This window comes from Electrophorus electricus, chromosome 17 (genome assembly GCF_013358815.1).
Source record: "Electrophorus electricus isolate fEleEle1 chromosome 17, fEleEle1.pri, whole genome shotgun sequence".
Taxonomy (NCBI): Eukaryota; Metazoa; Chordata; class Actinopteri; order Gymnotiformes; family Gymnotidae; genus Electrophorus; species Electrophorus electricus.
The window spans coordinates 12,684,885-12,709,842 of NC_049551.1; the positions used below are offsets into that span (position 1 = coordinate 12,684,885).

The 24,958-nt window shown below is 46.5% G+C and overlaps 1 protein-coding gene across 1 annotated transcript; it reads right to left on the reverse strand.

Annotated features, from left to right (window-relative positions):
* Nucleotides 1-760: 760 nt before the first annotated feature.
* On the reverse strand, nucleotides 761-23,883 carry lhfpl6 (LHFPL tetraspan subfamily member 6). Its single transcript, XM_027031269.2, has 4 exons — nucleotides 23,611-23,883; nucleotides 22,582-23,179; nucleotides 2,224-2,322; nucleotides 761-1,868 (listed from the first exon to the last, which is right to left on the reverse strand). The coding sequence occupies exons 2-4, from the start codon at nucleotides 22,964-22,966 to the stop codon at nucleotides 1,750-1,752; spliced, it is 603 nt and encodes a 200-aa protein (XP_026887070.1). The 5' UTR covers nucleotides 22,967-23,179; nucleotides 23,611-23,883; the 3' UTR covers nucleotides 761-1,749.
* Between the last annotated feature and the right edge of the window lie 1,075 nt (nucleotides 23,884-24,958).

Below are 24,958 nucleotides of genomic sequence, written 5' to 3' on the forward strand. Positions count from 1 at the left end.
TGCGGTTACTTTCTCTAGTTTACATTCAGCCTGCTTCATGAAGAGAACCAGATTAGCGGTAAGAGAAAGTTACTGTTAGACGAACACAATGAGCAAGAAGGGCAAACGAACACGTTTCACAAATTTGTGTGGGTTGTCATGATCGGTCCCTTCCATGTTCCATGTTTTCCATGTCTTGTGTTTTGTTCCATTCCATAGTTTCGTTTTGTCCTCACATTGATTGCGTACATCTGTCCCTCGTTTCTAGTTCATGTATTTAAACCCTGCTCTGTGACTTGCTCATAGCTGTTGTTTGTTTGTCTGTTTGTTTCATTTTGAATTAATGTTTGATGGTGGTTTCTTTGTGCTCCGTGTCTGTGTTTATCTTAGCCTTTGTGTTTCCTAGCTCTGAGTTTTCCCCTGTCTTAGTTATAGCCTGCTTTCTTAGTTTGCCTTCGTGTGCTTGTTTTGTTATGTATCCCAGTACTCTTCGTGTCGGCTCTGTGACCCTGGACTGCCTTGATGACCCTGATTTTGGATTTGCCCCTATTAAATCTTGCTCCTCTCAGCACATGCATCCGCCTCCTTACCGCTCGTTACATGGGTGTAGTTCATTCACTGAACTGCTGTCACATAACAATAGTTATTTACAGGTACAGTGAATAATTTTTCATAAAAGAAAGCTAGAATAATATGCCAAACACAAGAAGTACTTACATCAGACACACTTATCAGAGAGATATACATATATGATGAGGTTTTTATATATTTGAAACAAATGTCCCACTTGAGATGGTCTTTATTGCATGTGAGATATTTAAGGCCGTAATAGGACAACAAGAGGATATTACTTAAATACAGAATATCATGTACATTATAATAAAATCCATACATACACTGTACTAGAATAACTTTAGTTACATATTGAGGACAAAAAAGGTACTATAGTCCAAATAAATGCAAAAATAAAATAAGTAGTAACTAGAGAGTCCTTAGCAGTTTGGCCTTTAAAAATCTCTATCCTCTCTTCTTGAACAGTCATCAGGCAGCCAGTCTTAACCACTGTGTACAGACTCCTCTCAGCTTCAGTCTTAACCACTGTGTACAGACTCCTCTCAGCTTCAGTCTTAACCACTGTGTGCAGACTCATCTTAGTATGGATACTGCAATCTCTGTATTTCAACTTCAGCAGGTAGTGAAGTCTAAGTGGACACTGTAATCCAACTGTGGATACTGTATTGTAGTCTAAGTGTGGGTTCTGTACTGTAGTCCAAGTGTGGGTACCGTACTGTAGTACAAGTGTGGGTTCTACAGTCTGAGTATTGTAGTCTAAACGTGTGTACTGTAGTGTCAGTGTGGGTACTATAGTCTAAGTGTGGGTACTGTAGTCTCAGTGTGGGTATTGTAGTCTAAGTGTGAGTACTGTAGTCTCAGTGTGGGTACTGTAGTCTCAGTGTGGGTATTGTAGTCTAAGTGTGAGTACTGTAGTCTCAGTGTGGGTACTGTAGTCTCAGTGTGGGTACTGTAGTCTCAGTATGGGTACTGTAGTCTAAGTGTGGGTACTGTAGTCTCAGTGTGGGTACTGTAGTCTCAGTGTGGGTATTGTAGTCTCAGTATGGGTACTGTAATCTAAGTGTGGGTACTGTAGTCTCAGTATGGGTACTGTAATCTAAGTGTGGGTACTGTAGTCTCAGTGTGGGTACTGTAGTCTCAGTATGGGTACTGTAGTCTCAGTGTGGGTACTGTAGTCTCAGTGTGGGTACTGTAGTCTCAGTATGGGTACTGCTTCTGTTTCTTCCCAGCAAAGCAGGCCATCCAAGTACATACCAGCATGGCAGTTGCAGCCCCCGCCCCAGCACAGTAGAAGGCCCAGCCAATTTCACAGGAACCTGTGGTTACACACACACACACACACACATACACACACACACACACACACACACACACACACACACACACACATACACACACAATTCTCAACACACTGGTAATCTCAAAGTGCAGAATTCCCTGCCAAACCACAAAGCTGAGATTCTCGGAGCAGGAATGTTTTCCCAAGATTCCATGTACATTATAGTGAAACAGGAAGGAGGTTTCACAGTACTTCTCAACAGTGCTAATGTCATTATTATGTATATATTTTCATAGTGTCTAATATAGAGATTACACTGTAAGTCATTGACCTGCTAAGAGAGTCTGCTTGTCAAAGTCTTGTCAAATTTGGCATGTGTCTGGCCATCTTACCCAGCTCGAACTGGTTGGAACTGTTGTTGCAGGTTTGTCTGACCTCTTCGCTGTCCCAGCCCAAAGGGTAGAGTGCACAGCCGGAGCCTATCAGCAAGCCTACAGACATCCGCACAGACAGAAAAAATGAAGGAGAAAAAAAATGAATTCTGAAGTAGCAGAATTAAGAACCATTATCCTGGACACAAAACACAATAAACTGTTCTAATGCAATGTAGTCTCTCTCTCTCTCTCTCTCTCTCTCTCTCTCTCTCTCTCTCTCTCTCTCTCTCTCTCACGCACACACACAAAAGTGTAATTATAATGTAATGTCTTATAATGTAATGTATATTAATGTATATAGTGTTTTAGCCTTAATAAAATCATCTGTCCAAAATAAGCACTCAGTTTTGCACTGTTTGATTACTACACAAATAACCATGCTTAGAAGGTCACTTCTTCTCTTTCCCAGTTGAATGGTGGGTGGGCCACGCAATAAGAGTTTTTTCTCACAATACCGAAGTGCTGCAAGAAGGGACTAAGAGTGCACATGAGGAAACAATTCAGCTTGGGTGTTTATTCCATCAGAAATTCCCTTTCATGAAGGGAATTTAATTTTCTAAAATACAGAGGCATGTAATCTTGCATTCCTATCAGCCAGAGGAGAAAAGCTGTCCCCCCCCCCCCTGACAGGACAGGAAACCCTGGAGAGACCTACCATGATCAGATCCTGCAGAGATGCTGCACTCATTATCCAACTAAATGAACAACCAGATCTTGTTAATGAGCTAACTGGTTCAATTTAATGCAGTCTTAATAGGAGCATAAAAATGATTTGCTTCAAATCAAGCTACTGCTACCTCATTTTATCCCTGAAGGTAACTCTTTGCCACCTTGACCGTGTGCCCAATCCTCCCGTATTTCCATTCTGTTGCACAGAGAAGCATCACAATTCATGTGCGTGTTCCTCCACTTAGCAGTTTACAATCATGAGCCTTTGTACAAGAGGCTCTGTACCCACATAGCAGTCAGGCCCTTCTAACCAGAGAAAAGCTGAAACAAAACAAGTGGATGGAAAAAAAGAATATAAACATATTTCATAAATAAATTACTTATTTCATAAAAAAAGTCATTAAAAAAAACCTATTCATACAGGCTATTTTCCATATTCTTGCTTTCTATAGGTTGCATTTCTAAAGGGTGGAGGCGCGCTTTATGCAAAGGGATACCTGCTTTACACACTGCAAGCCACTGATAGCTAGTTGGATTTCATAACCACTGAGGCCTGGAAGTGGCTTGGATGTACTGCATGTTCTGAAGTACCTCAGTTATCCACAAGGGGGAGTGTAGCTGGTGCATGAAACAGCTCCAGAAGCTTGCAACCACAAAACAACACTATAACACTATAACCACTATGAGACAAATTTAAAACAACCGAGTTAAATGTGCCACATTTTATCTTGATAATTGAGTTGCCAAAAACATTTACTATAAAATATTAGGCAATCTCTAAATCTCACGTTCTCTAAATTGCATGTTTTCTAAGTCCCATATACTCACTGAGCTCCATATGCCCTGTTACAGCTTAGAGCACATTTCATGTTGTTAGATCCTCACTGGGACCTGAGCCCATTGGCAGGCTTGTCATCTGCATCTGCAGTGTGTGTGTGTGCGCGCACGCGTGTGTGTGTGGTTATGGACTGTGTGTTAATGAAAGGGCACTTGACTCAGGGGTTTGCTCACAGTGTTCTACACGCTGGTTTTCGGATCTAAGCCAGAACTGAAAGAAGAGTCGGTGCTCCAATATACATTGTGATGGGCAGTTTGTGTTTTGGGAAGTATCGGAATACACTACAGCATGGAATCAGGAAGAGCCTGAGGGGGGAAAAGGGAGCGTTGCTATTAAAAAGTTTCTAAGTCTGTGAGCTTGTAAGCCTGAAGTGTTTGAAACTGATATCTGTTGAACCTCTGAGATACGTTTGCTAAGCACAAATGATGGCAGTTCTTTTAGATCTGTGAAAAAACCTCATAGCTGACGGTTCGGACTGGCTGGGCCCAGCCTGGAGAGAGTCAGTCAGAGCACGCTCAGTGCCGGACCCCCACTCTCATGCATTTGTCTTTTGAAGTCCTTGAATGTCTGTAACTGACAGCTGTTATGTGCCTCCGGGGTTTGTCTCCAGATCCTCCGCAGCCAGACAGAAAAATCGATGACAGAGGCATGGCCTCAAGAAAGTAGAATTCAGCTTTCATCCAAGGGTATCAATCGGGTTTCAGAGGGGAGAATTGGGAAAGGAAACAGACTTTTGTGTTGTTCTGATTTTTGAATGATCCATGAATTGAGACTGTCTGTTTCAAAGTGTTCCGCTTGTGTGCATGTGTGTACACTACATTCAGAGTTCAGTTCGAGAGCCACACCTTTTTCAACCTGACTTTTGCCCCTGCTTCAGTGTGTGTGTGTGTGTGTGTGTGAGTGTGTGAGTGTGTGAGTGTGTGTGTGTGTGAGTGTGTGTGTGTGTGTGTGTGTGTGTGTGTGTGTGTGTGAGTGTGTGTGTGTGCTACTCCAAGCTATGTGGTGCTATGCTGTGCAGAAGGGAGGTGACAGAATGGAAAGTAATCATGGAGAATGTGTGTGTGTGTGTGTGTGCGTGTGTGTGTGTGTGTGTGTGTGTGTGTGTGTGTGTGTGTGTATGTATAATCATGAGGAATGTGGCCTCGAACAGAAACAAATATAGAAGGTGCATTCCCCAGAACACGACGGACTTAAAAGGAGTTTCCTTTGGGCATGGAAAAATCACCAAGGAATACCAAAGTGAAGGAGATGGGATGTAAAATCTGGCTTGGTGGATAATGATCTCAGAGAGTGGAATGTCTATGTTTACCTCCTGTGTCTAAGGAAAGGCAAAGAGACAGGAGGCACTGGGCAAAGCATAGCACCCTCTCTTTTGGGCTCTGGGTGTGTTCTTCAAAGACTTAAGTTTCAGCCTGGTGTTAATCCAGCCTGGTTGGTCATCAGTCCACAGCCCCTTATGTGGCCTTCCCGGGAGCGCATGCAAGGACCGCTGTGATACTGAAACTGCTCTGTAACACCCACTGGCCTCTTACAACATCATTTACTAAAATCAAGAGGAACGCCACCATAAAACAAAACATGGGATATCATGTCACAGGATGAAGCTGCATGTTGATTTACCAAGTGTTCAAAATCTACAGAGAGAGAGAGAGAGAGAGAGAGAGAGAGAGAGAGAGAGAGAGACAGAGACAGAGAGGGAGGGAGGGAGAGAGGGAGACAGAGAAAATGTGGGAGCAAGGAACTGTAACATTTTCGCCCTCACTCTCTGAGAATTTATACGCTGTTCACATATAATCCAGTTTTAAAGCCCTGTATCCTTCAAGGTCTCTGGAAGGAGAACAGCTGTGTGCACCTGGATTAAGTCACCTAGGGCAGGACCTTCCGCCTGATGTCACTGGCATGGTTACCAGACCACAGCTGCTTCACTAAAGCAGACCTTCCACTGGACATGTGCTGCATTTAGTAAAAAAAAAAGCCTGCTGAGCTTTTCAGGCAAGATAAATTAACTTTGATCCGGGAGAAACAGCACACCAAGCATGCGAACGCAACTCGCCCAGGACCCACAGGCGCCCAGGTAAGACGAAACATGCTAAAAGCTCGCAGTCATACGTCAAAACCCAACATCCTCTCATGCAGGCAAACGTGATGATGGCAGTTATTTTCCAAAAGGCGTGTTCTCTACCACCAGCGCAGGGCATGGAGTCCCTGACTCACTGCGCTGAATCACCACGCCAGCAACCCCCATGGCTGCAGACGCTGATAGAGGTTTCATTTATGCTAAACCGTTCAGAGGATCTGTAAACCACTTGTGTTATATATTCTACCCTCAGCCATGCAAATGATGCTTTAATGCCACATATTGTACGGCACGCGGGAGTAAGGACCCGTGTACAGAGGGACGGAAACGGCCGTCGGGGTAAGGGGCGAGGGTGTGTGGGAGTTCTCACGACGGAACGACAGACCGTCCAGCCCGATGCGGCGATAAGAGCCGTTCTGATCTTCCTCGGCACGACACAAACTGATCACCCACGCAGATCGCTCGGCACTCGCCAGGGCCGCGCCCAGTCCTGCGCGTCCACTCGCTGGTGTTAACCACAGCAGAAGAAAGGAAACTGCTACATCAAAGGAATGACTGGGCAAGCCTTGGGGCTGCTTCCCCGTGCTTGGAACGTCCCCCTTCTGGGAGTGCACAAAAGACAGCAAATTATGGACTGACAGACCTGTCCATCATACATTTTTAATCAGATTCTTTAAAATACCGAACAGTCGTGAGACTCCCTGACTTATATGTTACACTACTTGAGAGGGAGGGAGGTGGGATTTTTTGTCTTTAGGTTACTGACAAATTGTGTGATATTTTAAATTCTTTTTACCCCCCCCCCCAAAAAAAATATCCCAATTTCTCCCCCCACCTTGAGTCAGCAGGTGTGGGGCAGTCATGGCTGTTGCATGGACTCTGATGTGAGCCCAGCAAGTCTCTAGGCTGCGCCTGCTCTGAGACCGAGCGATGATGGCTCCGTGCCTGCTCTACGACGGCTCTGCGACGGCTTAGTGACGCTCCCAGCGATGTCAAATGTCTAGAAAGTCGCAGTGATGGTGGCATAAATCACCCTTCGCATATTACGCAGCCCGCAGCAAGCGAGATTCCGCTCTGACCGAGAACGGGCACAGCCGGTTTTAACTCATCACGCACCATCACTCTTCACGGCTGCAGTCCCTCTCTCGGACTCTCCAACAACGCTGTTTTACATCAGACAGAGAAATTCATGGAATTCTGCTGCTAGTTAAAGGGCTTCAGAATTATCCATCATACAGGGGGACTGTGTTATGACTTATACATGTAATACAAATCTAGCTCCCAGCCCTTCTCTGTTTTCTTGCTTGCTGGTTGGAAACACCGGTCAGGGCCACGGATGGGAGTTCTGAGGAGGACCAATGGCCTGAGGGGTCAAGAGCTACGCGAGGCCGTGGGAATCGCCACAATCCCGAGCCATCGATCCAGCCCGCGTTTTTCCTGGTGCCCTGGCAACCAGCAACCCTCCAGCAGAGCCTCCGGTAGCTGCCTAAGGGCTGCTGGCAGTCAGACCTTGTGACGAGCAGGTGCGGCTTCTGCATTTCAATTTACAATCCGCGTTGGCTTTACACTGACATTATGGTCCTGAAATAACAACCGGCATCACACACGTTCTGCCACCTTCAAACAGCAGTTAATAAATGCGCCTCAGAGAGACCTGATAGGCAGTCATGGCTGCGAGGAAATGAAGCAGCAAGGGTCATGTTCTTAGCAGCCAGAGTTTCGTCACGGTAGTGGGGCACGGGAGCAAGGGCGACATCCTCCGGTCCTTCGCTGGTCCACGTGACTGGCGAGTTTCAGCGCTGACTGTAAGCGGGTGGGGAACTCGGCCTGTGGATGTTGCTATCTGGTACCAGGCCTGGTGTTTATGACGGCCCCGAGACCATAAACACATTTATACTCAGCACTGCAGTATAGAAGAGTTATCAAAAGGCAAGCGTGGAGAAAACATTTATGGCTAACATGGCCGAGAGAGCCTGTCTGCCAGTAAAACATGATGAGCAACATTAAACTGTATTTAATTAAATACTGCTGTACTGTATTATCTACTGTGAAGGACAGAGTCTGATTCGAAGTCACGTCGAATAGATTCTGACAAACAGTTGCAGGCACAGATTTCTACAGATTTCCCCGTAGAATCAGTAAAATGGCTGATAATATTGCTACTGTGCTCTAATAAATGGTAGATCAAAGGTTAAAGGGTATGGGAAAGCTATGGTGATCAGATCAGTGACCATGGTGAGTCACCTTCTGAGAATAATTTTCCAATCTGTGATTTCTGCAACACTACCTTATATATTCTGTGTCCTGTGGGGTATTATCATTCAAAATATTTCTCTCACTGGATCACTGAACTAAACCTCTCTCTCCTTCTCGCTCAGTGTGTGTCTGTGTGTGTGTGTGTGTGGGGGGGGTGTTTATGTCTTTTATCTATTATTAACAGCAATGTGTGTGTGTTTTGGCAGAGAGATCTGATCACAGATGGTTTTATTATAGCACACACACACATACACACACACACATATGCACAAAGAGACAACTGAGACCATCATGTCCCAAGCCCCTCATTATGAATGCTGAAAACAACATAGCTTTGAAGGTTACTGCAGGTCTTTAATTTGTAAAAGATATTTATAAAAGTGGCTTTGATTCAAATGCAGCAAAATGAGTGAAGCTTGTGCTAAATGCTACCAGAAAGGTTTAAGCCATCTCAGAAACTGTTCTTTGTTCCGTAGCACTAAAGACATCTCAAGCTGTGCAAGCAAATGACAGGAAATCGGCCTAATTTAATGGAAATTTGGTGCAATAAGAATGTCTTCCAGTCTCTCCTGTGCAGAATGCTCTCTTCACTTGGCTAATTTTAGGTTCAGTCAAAGTTAAAGAGGACTGGGAAAGTTGCTAAGGATGTGGCGCTTGACGCAGTATAATCCCCACAGCAAACCTGCAGCCAAGGCCCAGCCCCGCTCCACGGAGCCGTAACTCGGCGCTCGCCGTCAGCCGGGCGTTAAAAGTAGCACTGCTGACCGCAGCGCCTGCCTGAGAATCAGGGCAGAGACGGACCCAAACAGCACTTGAACACACTCCACGGAGGGAAGCCGACGTGAACGGCGTGGAAGCAAACGTGCTAAGACGCACAGTACTGCAACCGGCTGGTCCAGACTACAGCCAGAAGGACTGGGCTAAATTTGGCTCGGTTTTGACAGACGTCCGTGGGCTACTTTTGATAAACAGTGTGCAGACTACATTTTTTGTTCCCTTATTTGTCCAGACCCACTCAGCTGTTTATAGAGCTGATGCGCTACAGATAGGATACAGATACAATTTTTGAGCTCATATGAGTTTACATTTCAGGTGACGTTGCAGAGCAGCTGTGTGGGCGACGCTTCTCCTCCCAAAGGGGATATGCAGTTTACACTGTAGATCACACAGTTACAAACCCTCGCTCAGCTAACAGACAGTGGGGGTCTGGGAGCAGAGGAGAGATGCACCACTGAGTCCCAGTAGGAGGGTGCGGGGGAGCGGGGGTCTTTGGGGGGTTAAAAGCCACTGACAGCAGCCCCCCAGTGTGACAGCACTACCCCCACTGACCGACGACTGCCCTTCCAGATGCCACACGACAGCTGAGTTCACAGCAAACAAAGAATTCCAATGTTCTATAGCTACAGGTCTTCTGCTTTCTATGGATCCAGCGTTCTAGGGTAAGGTGATATGTCCATCCAGACACAGGCACACACACGCGCACACACACACACACACACACACACACACACGATGACGATCATCTAATCAGTACATCTCGTTCAGTTTAGTGTCTACAGTAATGGTTCCAAACAACAGCAGAGGCTTAACAATGGAGTAAACTCTGGCAGACTCCCAGGTCTCGGAGGGCCGAAAAAAATGAGCGTTTCAAATTAAAACTCATGCTTGGCATATTGACATACAGGGTGGAATCCAGCTTTGAACAAAAGACTCTCAAGCTCAAATGACAAATCTGCTTCCCTCCAAAGAGAACAGGGCATAGCCACTAAAGAGCAAACAAACGATCTTCTGTGATTTGTGTGGTGTCTCTGATTTCAGGCTAGAACGAGTCGAATCTGCACTCTTAATATGTCAAAGTCTCATGCATCATTAATTTGGTCTCATATATAATTGATTTGGCATCCTTCTTTAAGTACAGAATGGAACACACAGTTTATACAGGCAAGGTCGTCTCTCACTGGGACTGTCCAACGGCAGTGAACCTGGCCCTGATAGCAGGACGCCGAGGGGACCGTGGAGTGAAGACGTACTGGGAAAAGAGGAAGAGGAGCGATACAAAGCAGGACGTTTTTAAAAAAATGGTGCACTTGAATGATGAAGAACACTAAATGCATTAAGAAGAGCAAGAGACTCGACTGAGGTAAAATAACACTCAGGTAAGGAAGATATACAGGACAATAAAAAAAATTAGGATTACGAGGTGGAGACACTGTGAGGAGACCTGTCAGTTCAGACCAAAGAAGCCGAATTTTGTCAAAAGGTAACTGACTGCAGATATAAAACTTGACACAGAAGAATACTAATTACAGTCTCTCTGTCTCTCTCTCTCTCCCTGACACTCAGTCCACCTCTCTAGATGATCACTTTTAGGAGAATGGAAGGTGAATAACTCTTAGTGAGTTGCATGTAAAATCAAATGGACACACACACACACACACAAAGAGAGAAAGACATAGATCCTCAATCCTTCCAATCCTTCGATTCACAAAAGGCTCATGTCCCCAACGGTGTTAGGAACGAGGCGCTTAAATACAGCACACCTGAGCTACAAAGAGCAGCGCTCAAATGATTCAACCTCCCGACTTCAGGCCCTTTACATGATACGTATAAAGCCGGGACGACAGCCGAGGTCAGGCTGCCATGAGAGTGGAGACAGATCAGACCCTCACATTTGTGTGAGCAGCAATCTGGAGAAGGTATTTAGTAGCATTTTAATCAGAAGGATTCTGACCTTCCTTAACGAACACAGCGTCCCAGGTAAGAGTCAGATTGGCTTCGCCCATACATCTGGTCACATTTACACCCTACACACACTTAATCAATAAAAATATATAGCAAACAAAAAAAAAGGAAAATCTTTGTCTGTTTTGTTGATTTCACAAGGTATTTGATTCTATTTGCCATTAAAGACTTTATTAAAAACTTTTACAAAGTGGTATAAAATCTATGACGTTATTAAACATGATAGATTATGTATTTGGTAAACAAATGTGGGGTAAGAATTGGAAGAGTTCCTCCATCAGAGAGAAGTGGGACAAGCCTGCCGCCTTAGTCCAGCCCAGTTTAATATTTACATCAGCGCGTTATTGGTGCAGCTGTAAAAGTCTCTATCCCCTGGACTCACCCTGCCAGTCGGGGAAGTTAAATTCTTGCTCTGTGCAGATGACCTGGTGCTGTGGTTACCCACTGCACAGGCGTAACCGCAGCGGTTGGACCTGCTGGAGAACTAAACCTCAAAAAGACAAACACCACAGCCTTCCAGAAGACGTGCGGATGTCAGGAAGACAAACACCAGTTCACTCTAGGCACCTTAGAGCAGACGACACTAGACACTTACCTCAACCTCGTCATTCTTGCATCAGGGAGCTTCAGCAAAGCAGTGAATGCACTAAAGGAAAAAGCTCACAGGGCACTACATGGGGCAACCCGGGTCTCCAACCCAGGGCCTGCTGGCGATACACACACAGCCAGACCACCCGACTGCTACTGTATAGTACAGCAGCCGGGGCACCCATATCATCGGCCTGAAGTGAAGATCCAAGCATCCAATAGAAGTCAAATTCTGTCAAATGATTCTAGACCCCACCCACCCCCTCAGTCCATGCATTAAAATGTCATTAAAACTGTTAACTGTTATTATTATTATTATTATTATTATTATTAACTATTATTGTTGGTGGCAGTAGTAGTGCTTTTGTTGTTGTTATTATTATTATTATAGTTTCAAATGTATACATTTAAATATATCTTGACTTGACAGAGAAACAGAGGAGGAAAGAGAGAGGGATACAAACACAGAGAGAGATAAATTAATATTTATAAGCCGTGGTGAAGTGTGTCCAGAAGTAAATAAATAACATCCCTTGTGGGGGGCAGGGATATTAAAATAAGAGCTCTAACAGTGTGTGGTATCAGACATGAGCTTCTCAAAATTGTAGACTGCCATCTACAAATCTGAGACGTGATTTCCACCCACCATTAATTAAGCATACACACACAGGCAGACCCCCAAGGCCCACATGTACACACACACGCACGCACGCATGCACACACACACACACACACACACACACACACACACACACACACACACTCACTAACTATTGAAGAAGGCTCAGGAGTATAACCGTCCAATCTTGTGTGTCTCTGAGTCTACGGGTATCTGTTGAAGACTTGTGTGTTTTTGAGTCTACAGGTTTGTGTTGAAGACTTTTGTGTCTCAGAGTCTACAGGTATCTGTTGAAGACTTGTTTGTCTCCGAGTCTACAGGTCTCTTGTGTGTCTAACGTGTCTGTTGCCTCTGGTTGTCTGCAGGCCTGTGCAACACACAGGTGTAATCACATGGGTGTAATCACACGGGTATGCCCACCAGAGTGCATTCACAAGGGTGTGTTCACACGGGTCCCATGGCAGCATCATCTGGCTCAGTGATGCATGCTGGGACTACAAGCGCTCTCCAGTCCAGACACACTCAGCCCTCTCGCCTTCTCCCCACCTTCCTCCAGCCTTAAATCTCCGTCCTGCGGTCTCTCTCCGACACACACCGTGTCTGACCTTCACACTCATAACCCTCCTCTCTTTCGCTCCCTGCGTCTCCCGGTCGTTTGGCGGAGCGTCTTTGAGATTCGCCGCTGCCCGGGTCTGCTGGGAGCAGATGGGCTGCTGAGTCTCCCACTGTGTGCCCTCACCTCAACGTCATCAGAGTGACCTTTCATCTCCCTGTCTGCTAGCGGCCAGCCAGCTCTAACAGAAGGACGTTACAGGAGTGCGAACCACCACTAATAAAGCATCAGCTGTTAGCTACAGACTACAACAGCAGGACAGAGCGAGACTATAGGTGCCAATAAACAGGAAGAGCTGATAGAAGATGTTTGATCAGGTTGTATCTATGAAGCTACAGACTGCAAACGCCACAACGTGCATTATGGGTTTGTGGGAATTCCAAAGGCGCAGTTCGGTAAGACAGGGGCCCGTATGGACCTGGGTCCAGTGCACTTCAAACAGCTCCTCCCTGGGGGGCATGTTGACACAGCTTCATTGTTCCAACATCAGAGCACCGAGGGCACACACACTGCTAGAAAAGCACACATACTCCTAATGGACTTAGCATCTTACACTGGACCAATATAGCTGGTAATGTCCTCTGAGCCTTGTGTTTGAGTGTTAGAATATTTGGCCTAATTCTACATCTGTAGTACTGTACTTCAAGGAATCCATAAAAATCTGTTACACCAGATAATTTTGTTCATTTCAAGCATTCATTTCTTTCTTCACTGATGTCAATTCTTTTCCCCCAGACACTGAGAACATGTGATTGCAGGTAACACACACACACACACACACACACACACTAGCTCTCACGCTACAAATGCACCCTCAAGAAATCAACTAGAAGACTTTATTAAAAGTTTTTTCTATCATTAAAAGTAATTAAAAGTCATTTGAGATCAATATCACTACCTGGGCAAGACGAAACCACAGCGCTCATACTGTTTTTAGAGACATAGTGCCAATTCAATCTCTGCATTTTGAAAAATGGGAAATTTATCCTCTTTGATCACATAAGCTGTGGAATGTTCCAGAACCAGGGCCCTTCCCTTCAGGTCAAACACTGCAACAAAAAACTTTAGAAAAGTAAAAAAAAAAAAAAAAAAACTCTCCTTCATTTCATCTTCCTTGATAAAACTCCTAATGAAGATTTTAAAAAGCTCTCGACCAACTGAGTGAAGCAAATTTGATCTGGAAATTAAACAGGTAATCAGCATAGAGCATACAGTAATGGTAACAATGAGAGAAATACAGAAACAACTTCTTATTTGACGCTCTCCACTTTATGACCCACACAGACGTGCAGCTGTGTGTACACAGCTGGTCAAAAATAAAGGCCAAACCGCAAATCGCATAATATTAAACTTTTAATGGTTTCATCATCAGATAAATCATCAGAAGGTATGAACACCCAAACTTGTGTTTGAATTTTATATCAAAACATTTCATTTTTTTTCATGATTTTATATTTGTGTATTAGAAGACACTGTAAGTGAATTTCCTTGTTTGCAGAAACCCCCAACAGTTCACTGCAGCTACAAGCAGTGAGGAGCAAACGGTAGCACTGTTCTCAGGACATTTTTTAAGTTCTTGTTAAGTTTATGAGCAATAATCTGTTCTTAGGTCCATTACATTTAATTTTGCGTTTGGCCCTTTTTTGTGCCCAGGACCGTATGAGAGCGAGTGAGGTCCCCTCGGTTTCTCTCTGGGCCTGACAGAGCCACGGCAGGAGCAGAAGGCACCAGGCCTGTTCTGACGCCGCTGTAGCCAGTCTCAGATGTGAGCGTCATTCAGCTACTGAGTCAAATTCAAGAATCTCATCACACCAGTCAGGCAGACTCAGACGCAGGAAATGTGGTCTGTACTTATAAAATCCCAGTGTTTTCTGCCAAACACTTCAAGGAGACACCCACAAGAATGTGCGGTTACACTCAGAGCTTTCCTGAGCTGACAGGTTCCTCTTGGTGAGGGTCTGATTGTGAATATGCGAGTTTGAAAACTTTTACTCCAATGAAAGGATCCAGAAAACAGAGGGAGCAGAGAGCTATGGTAAAGAAAGTCAGACACAAACAGTAAGAGTGAACAACAGTGAATGTAACATAAAGCAGGTCCGAGTCTGAGCATGTGACAGGTATACGTTAGAGCGTGTGTCAGGTATACGTTATAGTGTGTCGGGTATACGTTATAGCGTGTGTCGGGTATACGTTATAGTGTGTCGGGTATACGTTAGAGGGTGTGTCGGGTATACATTATAGTGTGTCGGGTATACGTTAGAGGGTGTGTCGGGTATACATTAGAGCGTGTGTCAGGTATACGTTAGAGAGTATGTCGGGTATACGTTATAGTGTGTCGGGTATACGTTAGAGCATGTGTCATAAGAGCGTGTGTCGGGTATACGTTAGAGGGTGTGTCGGGTATACATTAGAGCGTGTGTCAGGTATACGTTAGAGAGTATGTCGGGTATACGTTATAGTGTGTCGGGTATACGTTATAGCGTGTGTCGGGTATACGTTATAGTGTGTCGGGTATACGTTAGAGGGTGTGACGGGTATACGTTATAGTGTGTCGGGTATACGTTAGAGGGTGTGTCGGGTATATGTTAGAGAGTATGTCGGGTATACGTTATAGTGTGTCGGGTATACGTTAGAGGGTGTGTCGGGTATACGTTATAGCGTGTCGGGTATACGTTAGAGCGTGTGTCGGGTATACGTTAGAGAGTATGTCGGGTATACGTTATAGTGTGTCGGGTATACGTTAGAGGGTGTGTCGGGTATACGTTATAGTGTGTCGGGTATACATTAGAGCGTGTGTCGGGTATACGTTAGAGAGTATGTCGGGTATACGTTATAGTGTGTCGGGTATACGTTAGAGCATGTGTCGTAAGAGCGTGTGTCGGGTATACGTTAGAGGGTGTGTCGGGTATACGTTAGAGGGTGTGTCAGGTATACGTAAGAGCATGTGTCGTTAGAGCGTGTGTCGGGTATACGTTAGAGGGTGTGTCGGGTATACGTTAGAGGGTGTGTCGGGTATACGTTAGAGACTGTGTCGGGTATACGTTAGAGGGTGTGTCGGGTATACGTTAGAGACTGTGTCGGGTATATGTTAGAGCGTGTGTCGGGTATACGTTAGAGGGTGTGTCGGGTATACGTTAGAGGGTGTGTCGGGTATACGTTAGAGACTGTGTCGGGTATATGTTAGAGCGTGTGTCGGGTATACGTTAGAGGGTGTGTCGGGTATACGTTAGAGGGTGTGTCGGGTATACGTTAGAGACTGTGTCGGGTATATGTTAGAGCGTGTGTCGGGTATACGTTAGAGGGTGTGTCGGGTATACGTTAGAGGGTGTGTCGGGTATACGTTAGAGACTGTGTCGGGTATATGTTAGAGCGTGTGTCGGGAATACGTTAGAGGGTATGTCGGGTATACGTTAGTGCGTGCTGCACCTAAGATGGCCAAAAATATGAATTTTCTTTTGGAAGCAGAAGCAGCACAAACCATGTGCTTATGTCTGAATATGACCAACTGGAACTGTGTGTGTGTGTGTGTGTGTGTGTGTGTGCGCGTGTGCGTGTGTTCGCGCGCTTAAACCCAGTTTATCAAAATAATCGGTTAAGCCTTCAAGACAGTAAACTAACTGTAGAGCCACACATTTTTTGTTGTTCAGAACATGTGCTAAATAACACTAATCCATTTTTTCAACTTCTTCCAACTGCCATTTGTTCCCTGGTGTAACATTTCAAACTTAGATGATGTGACTGTACTGTAAATGTTCTGCTTTTGAAATGAAGATTTCTCAGGGTTTTTGAAGGCTTAAACAATCACACAGCCACCGGACTGGCTTCAAGCCCTGCGAATTATGTCCTTCCATCCTGCTTGCTATCACTAAAAATCTCTGAATACCCAGGATTCATCAAAGAACCTCATCAAGGAAATCAACAATTAAAAATTTCAAAGAGGGTTTGTCTATATTAACCAATCCAGAAGCTTCTCTGCAAGAAGGCGGTCCTCCCTGCCTGTCAGTCATTTTGTGTTTGCACACAGCAGATAAAAGGACAAGCTAAGGGCTAGGCCTGTGTGTCTTTGCAGGGAGGGGTTTAGGAGAAAGGACTGAGGATGTGGGTTTAAAAGAACATGTGCACTCTTTCACTTGGTACATTTGCACAGAACTGCAACCATCCTTAAACGTAATAGCCGTACGGTGCTATAAGTGAATGGTGCGATGTGTGGAAAAACAGACACTTTGCTAACTCTGATTAGGTACAGGCCGAAAACAGTGAACATGACAGGCTCTCTGCAGGTGCAATCGTAGGCTCCGCTGTAGCAGGAGTGGGAGACAGGGGGAGAGAACAGGCAGTCTGGAACACGAAACCTGTCCCTCAGCGGGAGTTGCTGTGTGGTTTATTTCAAACTGGATTGCGGACATTGTCATGTGATGCACAACACCTACTGTGAGTGACAACTCAAGTTTTGTTTTCAGTTACATCCTGCGTGGTTTGGTTAGCCGGAGCTGGTGTGTCAGTGTGTAAGTTGACGTGTGGCGTGTCTGTGAACGATTGTGAGTCCTGTTAGAGCACACAGCAGCTCTTAGCTGCTTGTCATTAGAATATCTGGTGTCACTGTTCCACTACTGGCCCTGAGCGTGACGTCTGGTATCACTCTGCTGCTTCTGGCTTGCTCTCAGCTCCTGCTAATTTCCACGCACATGCCATGCAAAACCGAGCTGTCAACACCCCCCAGAACACCCGCGCGCGAGTACGCACACACACACACACACACACACACACACACACACACACACACACACACACAGGGTGAGAGAGGCAGGGAGCAGACGGGGATAAGACTGCAGAGGAGAGATTTGCACGCATTGCTGTGCACAAGCATGAATTAATTTTAATTTCATTATTTCAGAGCTGCCAATAGACAACAAAAAGCGCTTTTATAGCTGTAACAACGGATTCTTTTACAACAGTGTGGTCTTTCTGCTTCCCGTGGAGAAGACCAGGTCAGACATGACCAGGTCAGGCCATGCCAGCCAAATTATGAAGAACGCTCGACTGTGCAAAAGATAAAAAGAGAACAAAACATCTCCTCTCCCTAAAGGCGAACATCGCTGACTGATCTGCGTACTGATTTGGAGACGCTCAGCTAAGTGCCGGAAGAGGAGAGGCGGTAGAGGAATCGCTCTGCGATTCCACGGTTCCAGAGCCGGCCGGAACCACTTTTTAAAAAAATTCTCCGGCCTCGGCAAGGCATGGGAACGTGCGCCTGCTCCCTCCTCTTCCTCCGGTCGAACAGTGCTGCCACGGCGACCTGCCAGAGCTGGCAGTGAGAGGACCATCTGGAAGAAGGGAACATTCCAAAATAACTGCCCCGAGGAGAATGCTGGACCGCGTTCCACAGAGGACCCCGCGAGAGACCACGCGGCACTGCAACCGGGCCGGGTGGACAACAGAACCTCTCAGAGATCCCGAGCAAACAGACGCCTTTGTTCATTTGGTGGTGGAAAGCTGGCTCTGGTTAAGTGTGCGTGTGCGTATGAGCGAGGAAACACAAAAAGAAAGCGAGAAGGAGAGAGAGAGAGAAGAGGGAGAGAATCTGGGACAAAGAATAAGAAGAAGGAGAGAAAAAGATCAGGAAAAGTTATTAACTTCTGGCGCCCACTGAACTGCAGAATGACTTTTGCAATTCAGGGTCAACGGAAATCGGAGAGCCTTTGAGAATCTTATCTTTCTGAATAGATTACTGCTTACCTTATCAACACTGCCACACAACAGAGACAGGAAGCCGACTGTGTGTTTGACTGCCTGCTTGAACAATAAAGACCTGCCAACATCCTTCAGGTCAGAGAAAGGAAAACAACTCATGTTTACCGAGCTTAGCTGCTAATCCAGCTACAGAGTCTAACCAGCTGTCCGACACCATCACAGCTATCAAAGTTATTTCCCCCAAAAACAGGTGTGGAGTACTTCAACGTCCTTTAGTATACGCTTTCGAGACATTTAATGGGCTTTTCTGTTCTGTTTCTTTTTTTGTCCTTTATAAGCGAGACTCTAGGCTGCCTCTGCCGTCTCTGAGCACAGAGAACACACCACATTAGGTCTACTCACACAAACGTCATTTGACACATGTGCTGCAAGCATCGCTAAGTACCCGAGCAGAACTGCATTTGCAGAGTGGGGGTAGTGTCTCAGCTGGAGTTCTTTTTTTTATCTCCTCCAAAGCGCCAGCTCCTTCGCAGAGTTCCCAGCTCTGCACGGCATCGGGGCGAAGCTTTCTGAGCCCGCTTCTCAACCTCCTGCCCCCAAACACACCCGCACTATGAGCCACGGTTGTTATCGCAGTCACTCAAGCTGGAGTGAGAATATCTCTTTCAAAGCCAAAATATCTCTCGGAATTCGTAGCCTAATTTTGTTTTTAATCAGATTAAGTCAAAATGAATAATTCATCAATTAATCACTTTCCCATCGTATAATTCATGTACTGTGTTCACACATATTCATGGGTGTCTACACCTTAAACACATGCATGCATGCAAACACACACACACACACACACTCAGCCCAAAGCACTGGGAACAGTAGAAATAATCCCTGATCCATTCCTGCTTGTGTGTGTGTGTGTGTGTGTGTGTGTGAGTGTGTGAGCATGTGTGTGTGTGTGTGTGTGTGTGTGAGTGTGTGAGTGTGTTATATCTCTTTTCCCACACTCTCTGCTCACTGCACAGGGCAGTCTCTGCTTTAAACCACCTCCTGCTACCGGCACCGGTTCTTTGACCCAGCTGGACTACCGTCCACAAGCAGAGGAACGCGGGAGGGAATTAAAGAGATAAACAAGGATCTCACATATGCTTCTTGCTCCAGTTTTCTCACCTTAGTGGGAACGTGAAGGGCCTGTGACTGTAATGAGGCACAGGGACAAACAGCTGTGCTTTCTGACGTGAAGTCACGTGCTGTTTGGCAAAGTTACAAGCACAGCTCGTGACCGGGCAGGGTCCGCCACACACTCAGAGCGTGAAGACATTCTTTGCGCATTACACACGAGCCGCTTTACTGATGGGGAGCCGTGCGCAGATAAAGCCCAGCGATTCAGACTTCCTCATCCTCATCATCAGGCACTAATCTAACCTTCAAAGGCAAGATGTTGCTGAGAAACGTCAGAGATTACTGACTGGCAGACTGCGAAAGGTTCACTGTGAGGTTCGCGGGGAGGTTTGGTACCCCCCTCTACCGCACACTCTAGGTTCGGCTGCAGGTTCGCTCTGAGGCTCAGCAAGGATTTTAGCTCCAGACCTTTTGTGGTTTTCAGAGGAATAAAATTGAAAATGTATGTGAAATCCAATAGAGCAGCCACCATTTCTGCATGCAAAACAGCCCAGTATGATCCAACTGGATAAAACCGGTTACAGAGCTCAAAACGTCCCAGTCAGCCAAACGAGTCCCATGTGCCTGTGTAAGCTAGGCGCAGTCAGGGTTTAAGACTCCTGCTCCACAGGACCAGGGGGGTGAGGAGCTCCTCACCCTCACCCCTCTGTAGCCCCACACTCAACCCTCTCTACTGAAGCCTCTCTACCCCCACACTCAACCCCCTCTACCCCAATTTAATGGCACGAGACAGAGAAAATATGTGAGACAAAGAGAAGATGAAAGAAAATAAGATGTAAACAGTTGGATTTTGCCTCTTTAAAACGTTATCAGAAGTTTAGTCTCTGTGATATGAATGAAACAACCCCGCTGAAGTAAACAAATACTGTCTTCACTACTTAATATGATTGATAAACAACCTGAGAAGAAAGACAGGAGACCAGGGAATGACAGAACAACTGTTTCACATTCAAATCACATTTTCACCGAGATGACCGCAGCTGCTGGGATGGAGCCACGCAAGCCTCATAGGCTCGCACGAAGCCTGTGGTAAGCAGAACATTTGTAGCGCATGCACGACATACACGCGTGACAAGCCCCAACACACTGATCACGGTGCAAGAAATCTAGCACAGGTGAGGAGAAAGAAGGACTGAGAGCAAGATAGAGCGAAAGAGAGACAGAAAGGGAGAGAGAGAGGGCAAGATGAATGGGCAAACAGCTTGATCTTAATAAAGAAAAATGAAAAATGAGGACACAGTAAACAGGGAAATATTTGCTTGTTATTGAGCATATCAGTAAACAGTGTGTGTGTGTGTGTGTGTGTGTGTGTGTGTGTGTGTGTGTGTGTGTGTGTGTGTGTGTGTGTGTGAGTGTGTGTGTGTGTGAGTGAGAAAAAAAGAGAGTGAGGTCACATTCAAACATCATCTTTTCCAAGATAGATGGCAGAGAGGAGAGGTGAGGTGAGGAGAGGTGAGGAGAGGTGAGAAGAGGTGAGGTGAGGAGAGGAGAGGTGAGGAGAGGAGAGGAGAGGTGAGGAGAGGTGAGAAGAGGTGAGGAGAGGAGAGGTGAGGAGAGGTGAGAAGAGGTGAGGTGAGGAGAGGAGAGGTGAGGAGAGGAGAGGAGAGGAGAGGTGAGGAGAGGTGAGAAGAGGTGAGGAGAGGAGAGGTGAGGAGAGGTGAGAAGAGGTGAGGTGAGGAGAGGAGAGGAGAGGAGAGGAGAGGAGAGGTGAGGAGAGGAGAGGTGAGGAGAGGAGAGGAGAGGAGAGGTGAGAAGAGGAGAGGAGAGGAGAGGTGAGGAGAGGAGAGGTGAGAAGAGGTGAGGTGAGGAGAGGTGAGGAGAGGTGAGAAGAGGTGAGGAGAGGAGAGGTGAGGAGAGGTGAGGTGAGGAGAGGTGAGGAGAGCAGAGGTGAGGAGAGGTGAGGTGAGGAGAGGTGAGGTGAGATGAGCAGGAACCTATTGGTTTGCAAGGTCACAGAACTGATTGAGCCCCCACTCACTCCCTCACCCACTACCAAGAGAAAGGCAGCATCAAGTCTCCCTCTCTCTCTCTCTCTCTCTGTCTCTCTCTCTCTCTCTGTCTCTCTCTCTCTCTCTCTCTCTCTCTCTCTCTCTCTCTCTCTCTCTCTCTCTCTCTCTCTCTCTCTGTCTCTCTCTCTCTCTCTCTGTCTCTCTCTCTCTCTCTCTCTCTGTCTCTCTCTCTCTCTCTCTGTCTCTCTCTCTCTCTCTCTCTCTCTCTCTCTCTCTCTCTCTCTCTCTCTCTCTCTCTCTGTCTCTCTCTCTCTCTCTCTCTCTGTCTCTCTCTCTCTCTCTCTCTCACACACACAGATTTTCACAATATGAGGGGGCAAGCTGTCAAAACTACAGCGTGTTTCAGTGTTACTATTTTTGTCAAAAAAATGTAAGTGTATCTGTACATTTGTGAGTGAAAGAGTAAGAAAACAACAGAGGAAAAGCAAAGCAGAGAGTGCGAGAACAGGAGACTGAAACAGAGAAACAGAAAGAAAGAGAGAAAACAGGTATTACACGAATTATGGCATTTTGGACTCGAGTGAAAGGAAAACACTATATGCCTCTTTTTCTCTGATTATTCAGAATCCTCAAACCAGCCTGCGCCCTTTAGCGATGGCCCGTGACTTTGTTACCTCTGTCTGAATCAGCATGAGACATCGCAGCTGACCACCAAAACAAACACAGAGCGGAGTCCAGGACTGCCGGAGCCTCCCACCCGGCACAGCCCCGCCAGGAAAGGCAGGAAGCTGACTGTACAAGCAAGCGCATACGTCACGTACTCTCGGAGCTCCTATGGCAGTAAAGGTAGCGTTCCTGTCATGGGTTTGATTCCCTGAGCACACATGAAGCTGCTCTGCATAAGACATCTGCCAAATGCTGAAAATGTTCTAAGGGTGTATGGGACTGGAGCTTCAGTGTAAAGAAGACTTTGAAAGCCCATCGTCATAGCCAGGAACCTGTCCCTGTATCTGAGATGCCATCCTCCCGTCCATCGATCTATCCTTCCATCTGCCCATCCATCCATTTATCCATCCATCCATCCAGCCGCTAACTCACCTCCCACAAACTGGATCCCGCCCGCCACACGTCCGATGGTGCGTGAGATGAGCTCGGAGATGCAGCAGCCCATGAGCGCGGTGAGCGCCACGAGCAACAGCAATCCGCAGCCGGTCCCTGTGACGACCGTACAGATCCTCCACTCCAGGCTCGGGATGCCCTGGAACGAGGCGTAACGGCCGCACTGTTCCACCATCGTGGTTCCGCCGCGCACCTCGTCCCGGACCGGGTACGAGCAGCGCCGGAAGGTGCCGAAGGCCACGGGCTTCCCCATCTGGGACCCCAGCAGCCAGTAGGGCATGAAGAAGCCGATGCAGGAGGCAGCCGCACACAGCAGTGAGAGCAGAGCCCACACCACCCCCGTGCACGTGAGGCTGGACCCCATCACCCACCGTCTGTCTCTCTCACACACACGCTGGATGCCTTCTGAGAGAAGAGTAGTAAATGAAGAGTGTGTGTGTGTGTGTACGTGTGTGTGTGCGCCTGAATGTGTGTGTTTTATGCTCTCCCAGTCCACATGTCCTGTGTGTAGTGCCCGTGCATTTGTATGTCAGGTTGCTAAGACTGCAGCTCCGGCTCCCATGCCTCCAACTCGGACCTGCAACGACGAAAAAAAGACAAACGACTGGCTAGAGTGTCCGCGCGCAGCAGATGGCCTATGTTTAAGGAAACCGGAATGGTAGACCTTCTCCCACTAAAGTTTTTATAAATAACGGTGGGAACCGTTAAAGTGGGAAAGGTGTGAACCGTTAAAGTCCCGTGCCCTCTTTTTGATTTGCACTACCGGGTGTGCGATGGGGAAACAATGCAGACGCACGTGAGGTAGTTAGACGTCGACACCTTTCATCTGTCGAGTTAGTGAATGGTACTGAGCTATTTCCTAGCGTGCAGTGTATTGGAATGTATCCAAAGAAATGTCTACCAATGTACCAAAAAAAAAAAAACCGGTGCGATCAGTTCCACAAAAAGTGATTTTCGCGCTACATAAATATTGAATAAAATATGTCAAACGTGATTAAAAGATCTTACATTTTTCGACCCCAAGATCAACGTCGATCCCAAGCGCTCCAAAATAAGCCGTTACTCAAATAAGTTCTGTTAAAATTAAAACTTCAGGCGCAAAGCTCATCCCAATGGTCTTCCTCTTCCTCGGTAAATTCTTCCTCCCGCAGCGCCACTGAAGTCACGGCAGTCCGCAGAGTTCGCTCGCCTCTCAGAAGGCACGGGACCTTTATCTCCGCGAGCACATCCACGCGCTTGTGCCCGGAACGTCCCGGCGGACGGCGCGAGGCTGGGAGAGGGCACTCCGTCGTCTCGCGACTCTCCGCCCACGGCGTGCTCCGCTCGCTCTGCAAGGGCGCAAGACTCCGCCTGGCTGTGGCGTGCGAAGCTGCTCCGGGCGCCGTGCTCGGGCGGGAGTCGTCCGCGTCGAAATGTCCACGCTCGTCGGTAGAGTAAGCTTCGGCTGTGCGGAGCAGCGAGACGTTTAACGCCTCAGTGACGTGCAGTGATGAAAACGCGCTACCAGATCCTACTTGTAAAATGTCCTATGTACGAAACGGAGAGTCCAAGACATGCACCTAAACACGCAGGTAAAAATCCTGGAAGACACCAAACCCTGAAATGTCGTCATATTATTTTCCCATCAGAGAGAAAAGAACTAAAGGGTTTTTTTTTTTCGTTTCTTCTTTTTAAAAAAACAAAAACAAAAACAAAACTATTTAATTTCCATGAGCTCGAGTGGAATATGTTTGAAATAGCAGAGAATGATCGTGTAGATAAGAAAGGACTATTAAGTGTCTTGTATGGAAATGTGATGGTAATAGCTTGACGTTTAGAGCAAAGCACTCTGAAAATGCCCGAAGCTCCTCTGTTTTGGTCCAAGTTCATATCAATCAGCCGCCAGCCTCATTAGGACAGTGTATATAAATATATAAACGTTTTTCTGGCTCGTACTGACTACATTGGCTGTTAGATTAATGATTCAACTGAAAGGTATTTTCATGCATTTCTTACCAAATGCAGTGTAACCTCCCTGTCAACCACGAATCTCCCAAATGAAACTAGACGATTTAAATCCTCTCAAGGTCTGTTATCTTCTTTCAGGTATGCGGGATGTGTATGTGTGAGCGTTTGTGTGTGCGCGCGCGCGCGCGTAATTGTTTTCCAACCCAAATTAGTGTTGCGATCCTGGTGAGATCAAGAGTAGTCTTTGTTTCTCTCTCTCTCTCTCTCTCTCTCTCTCTCTCTCTCTCTCTCTCTCTCTCTCTCACACACACACACACACACACACACACACACACACACACACACACACACACACACACACACACACACACACTCACACACACACATAGTTGATTCCTGTCATGCTTTG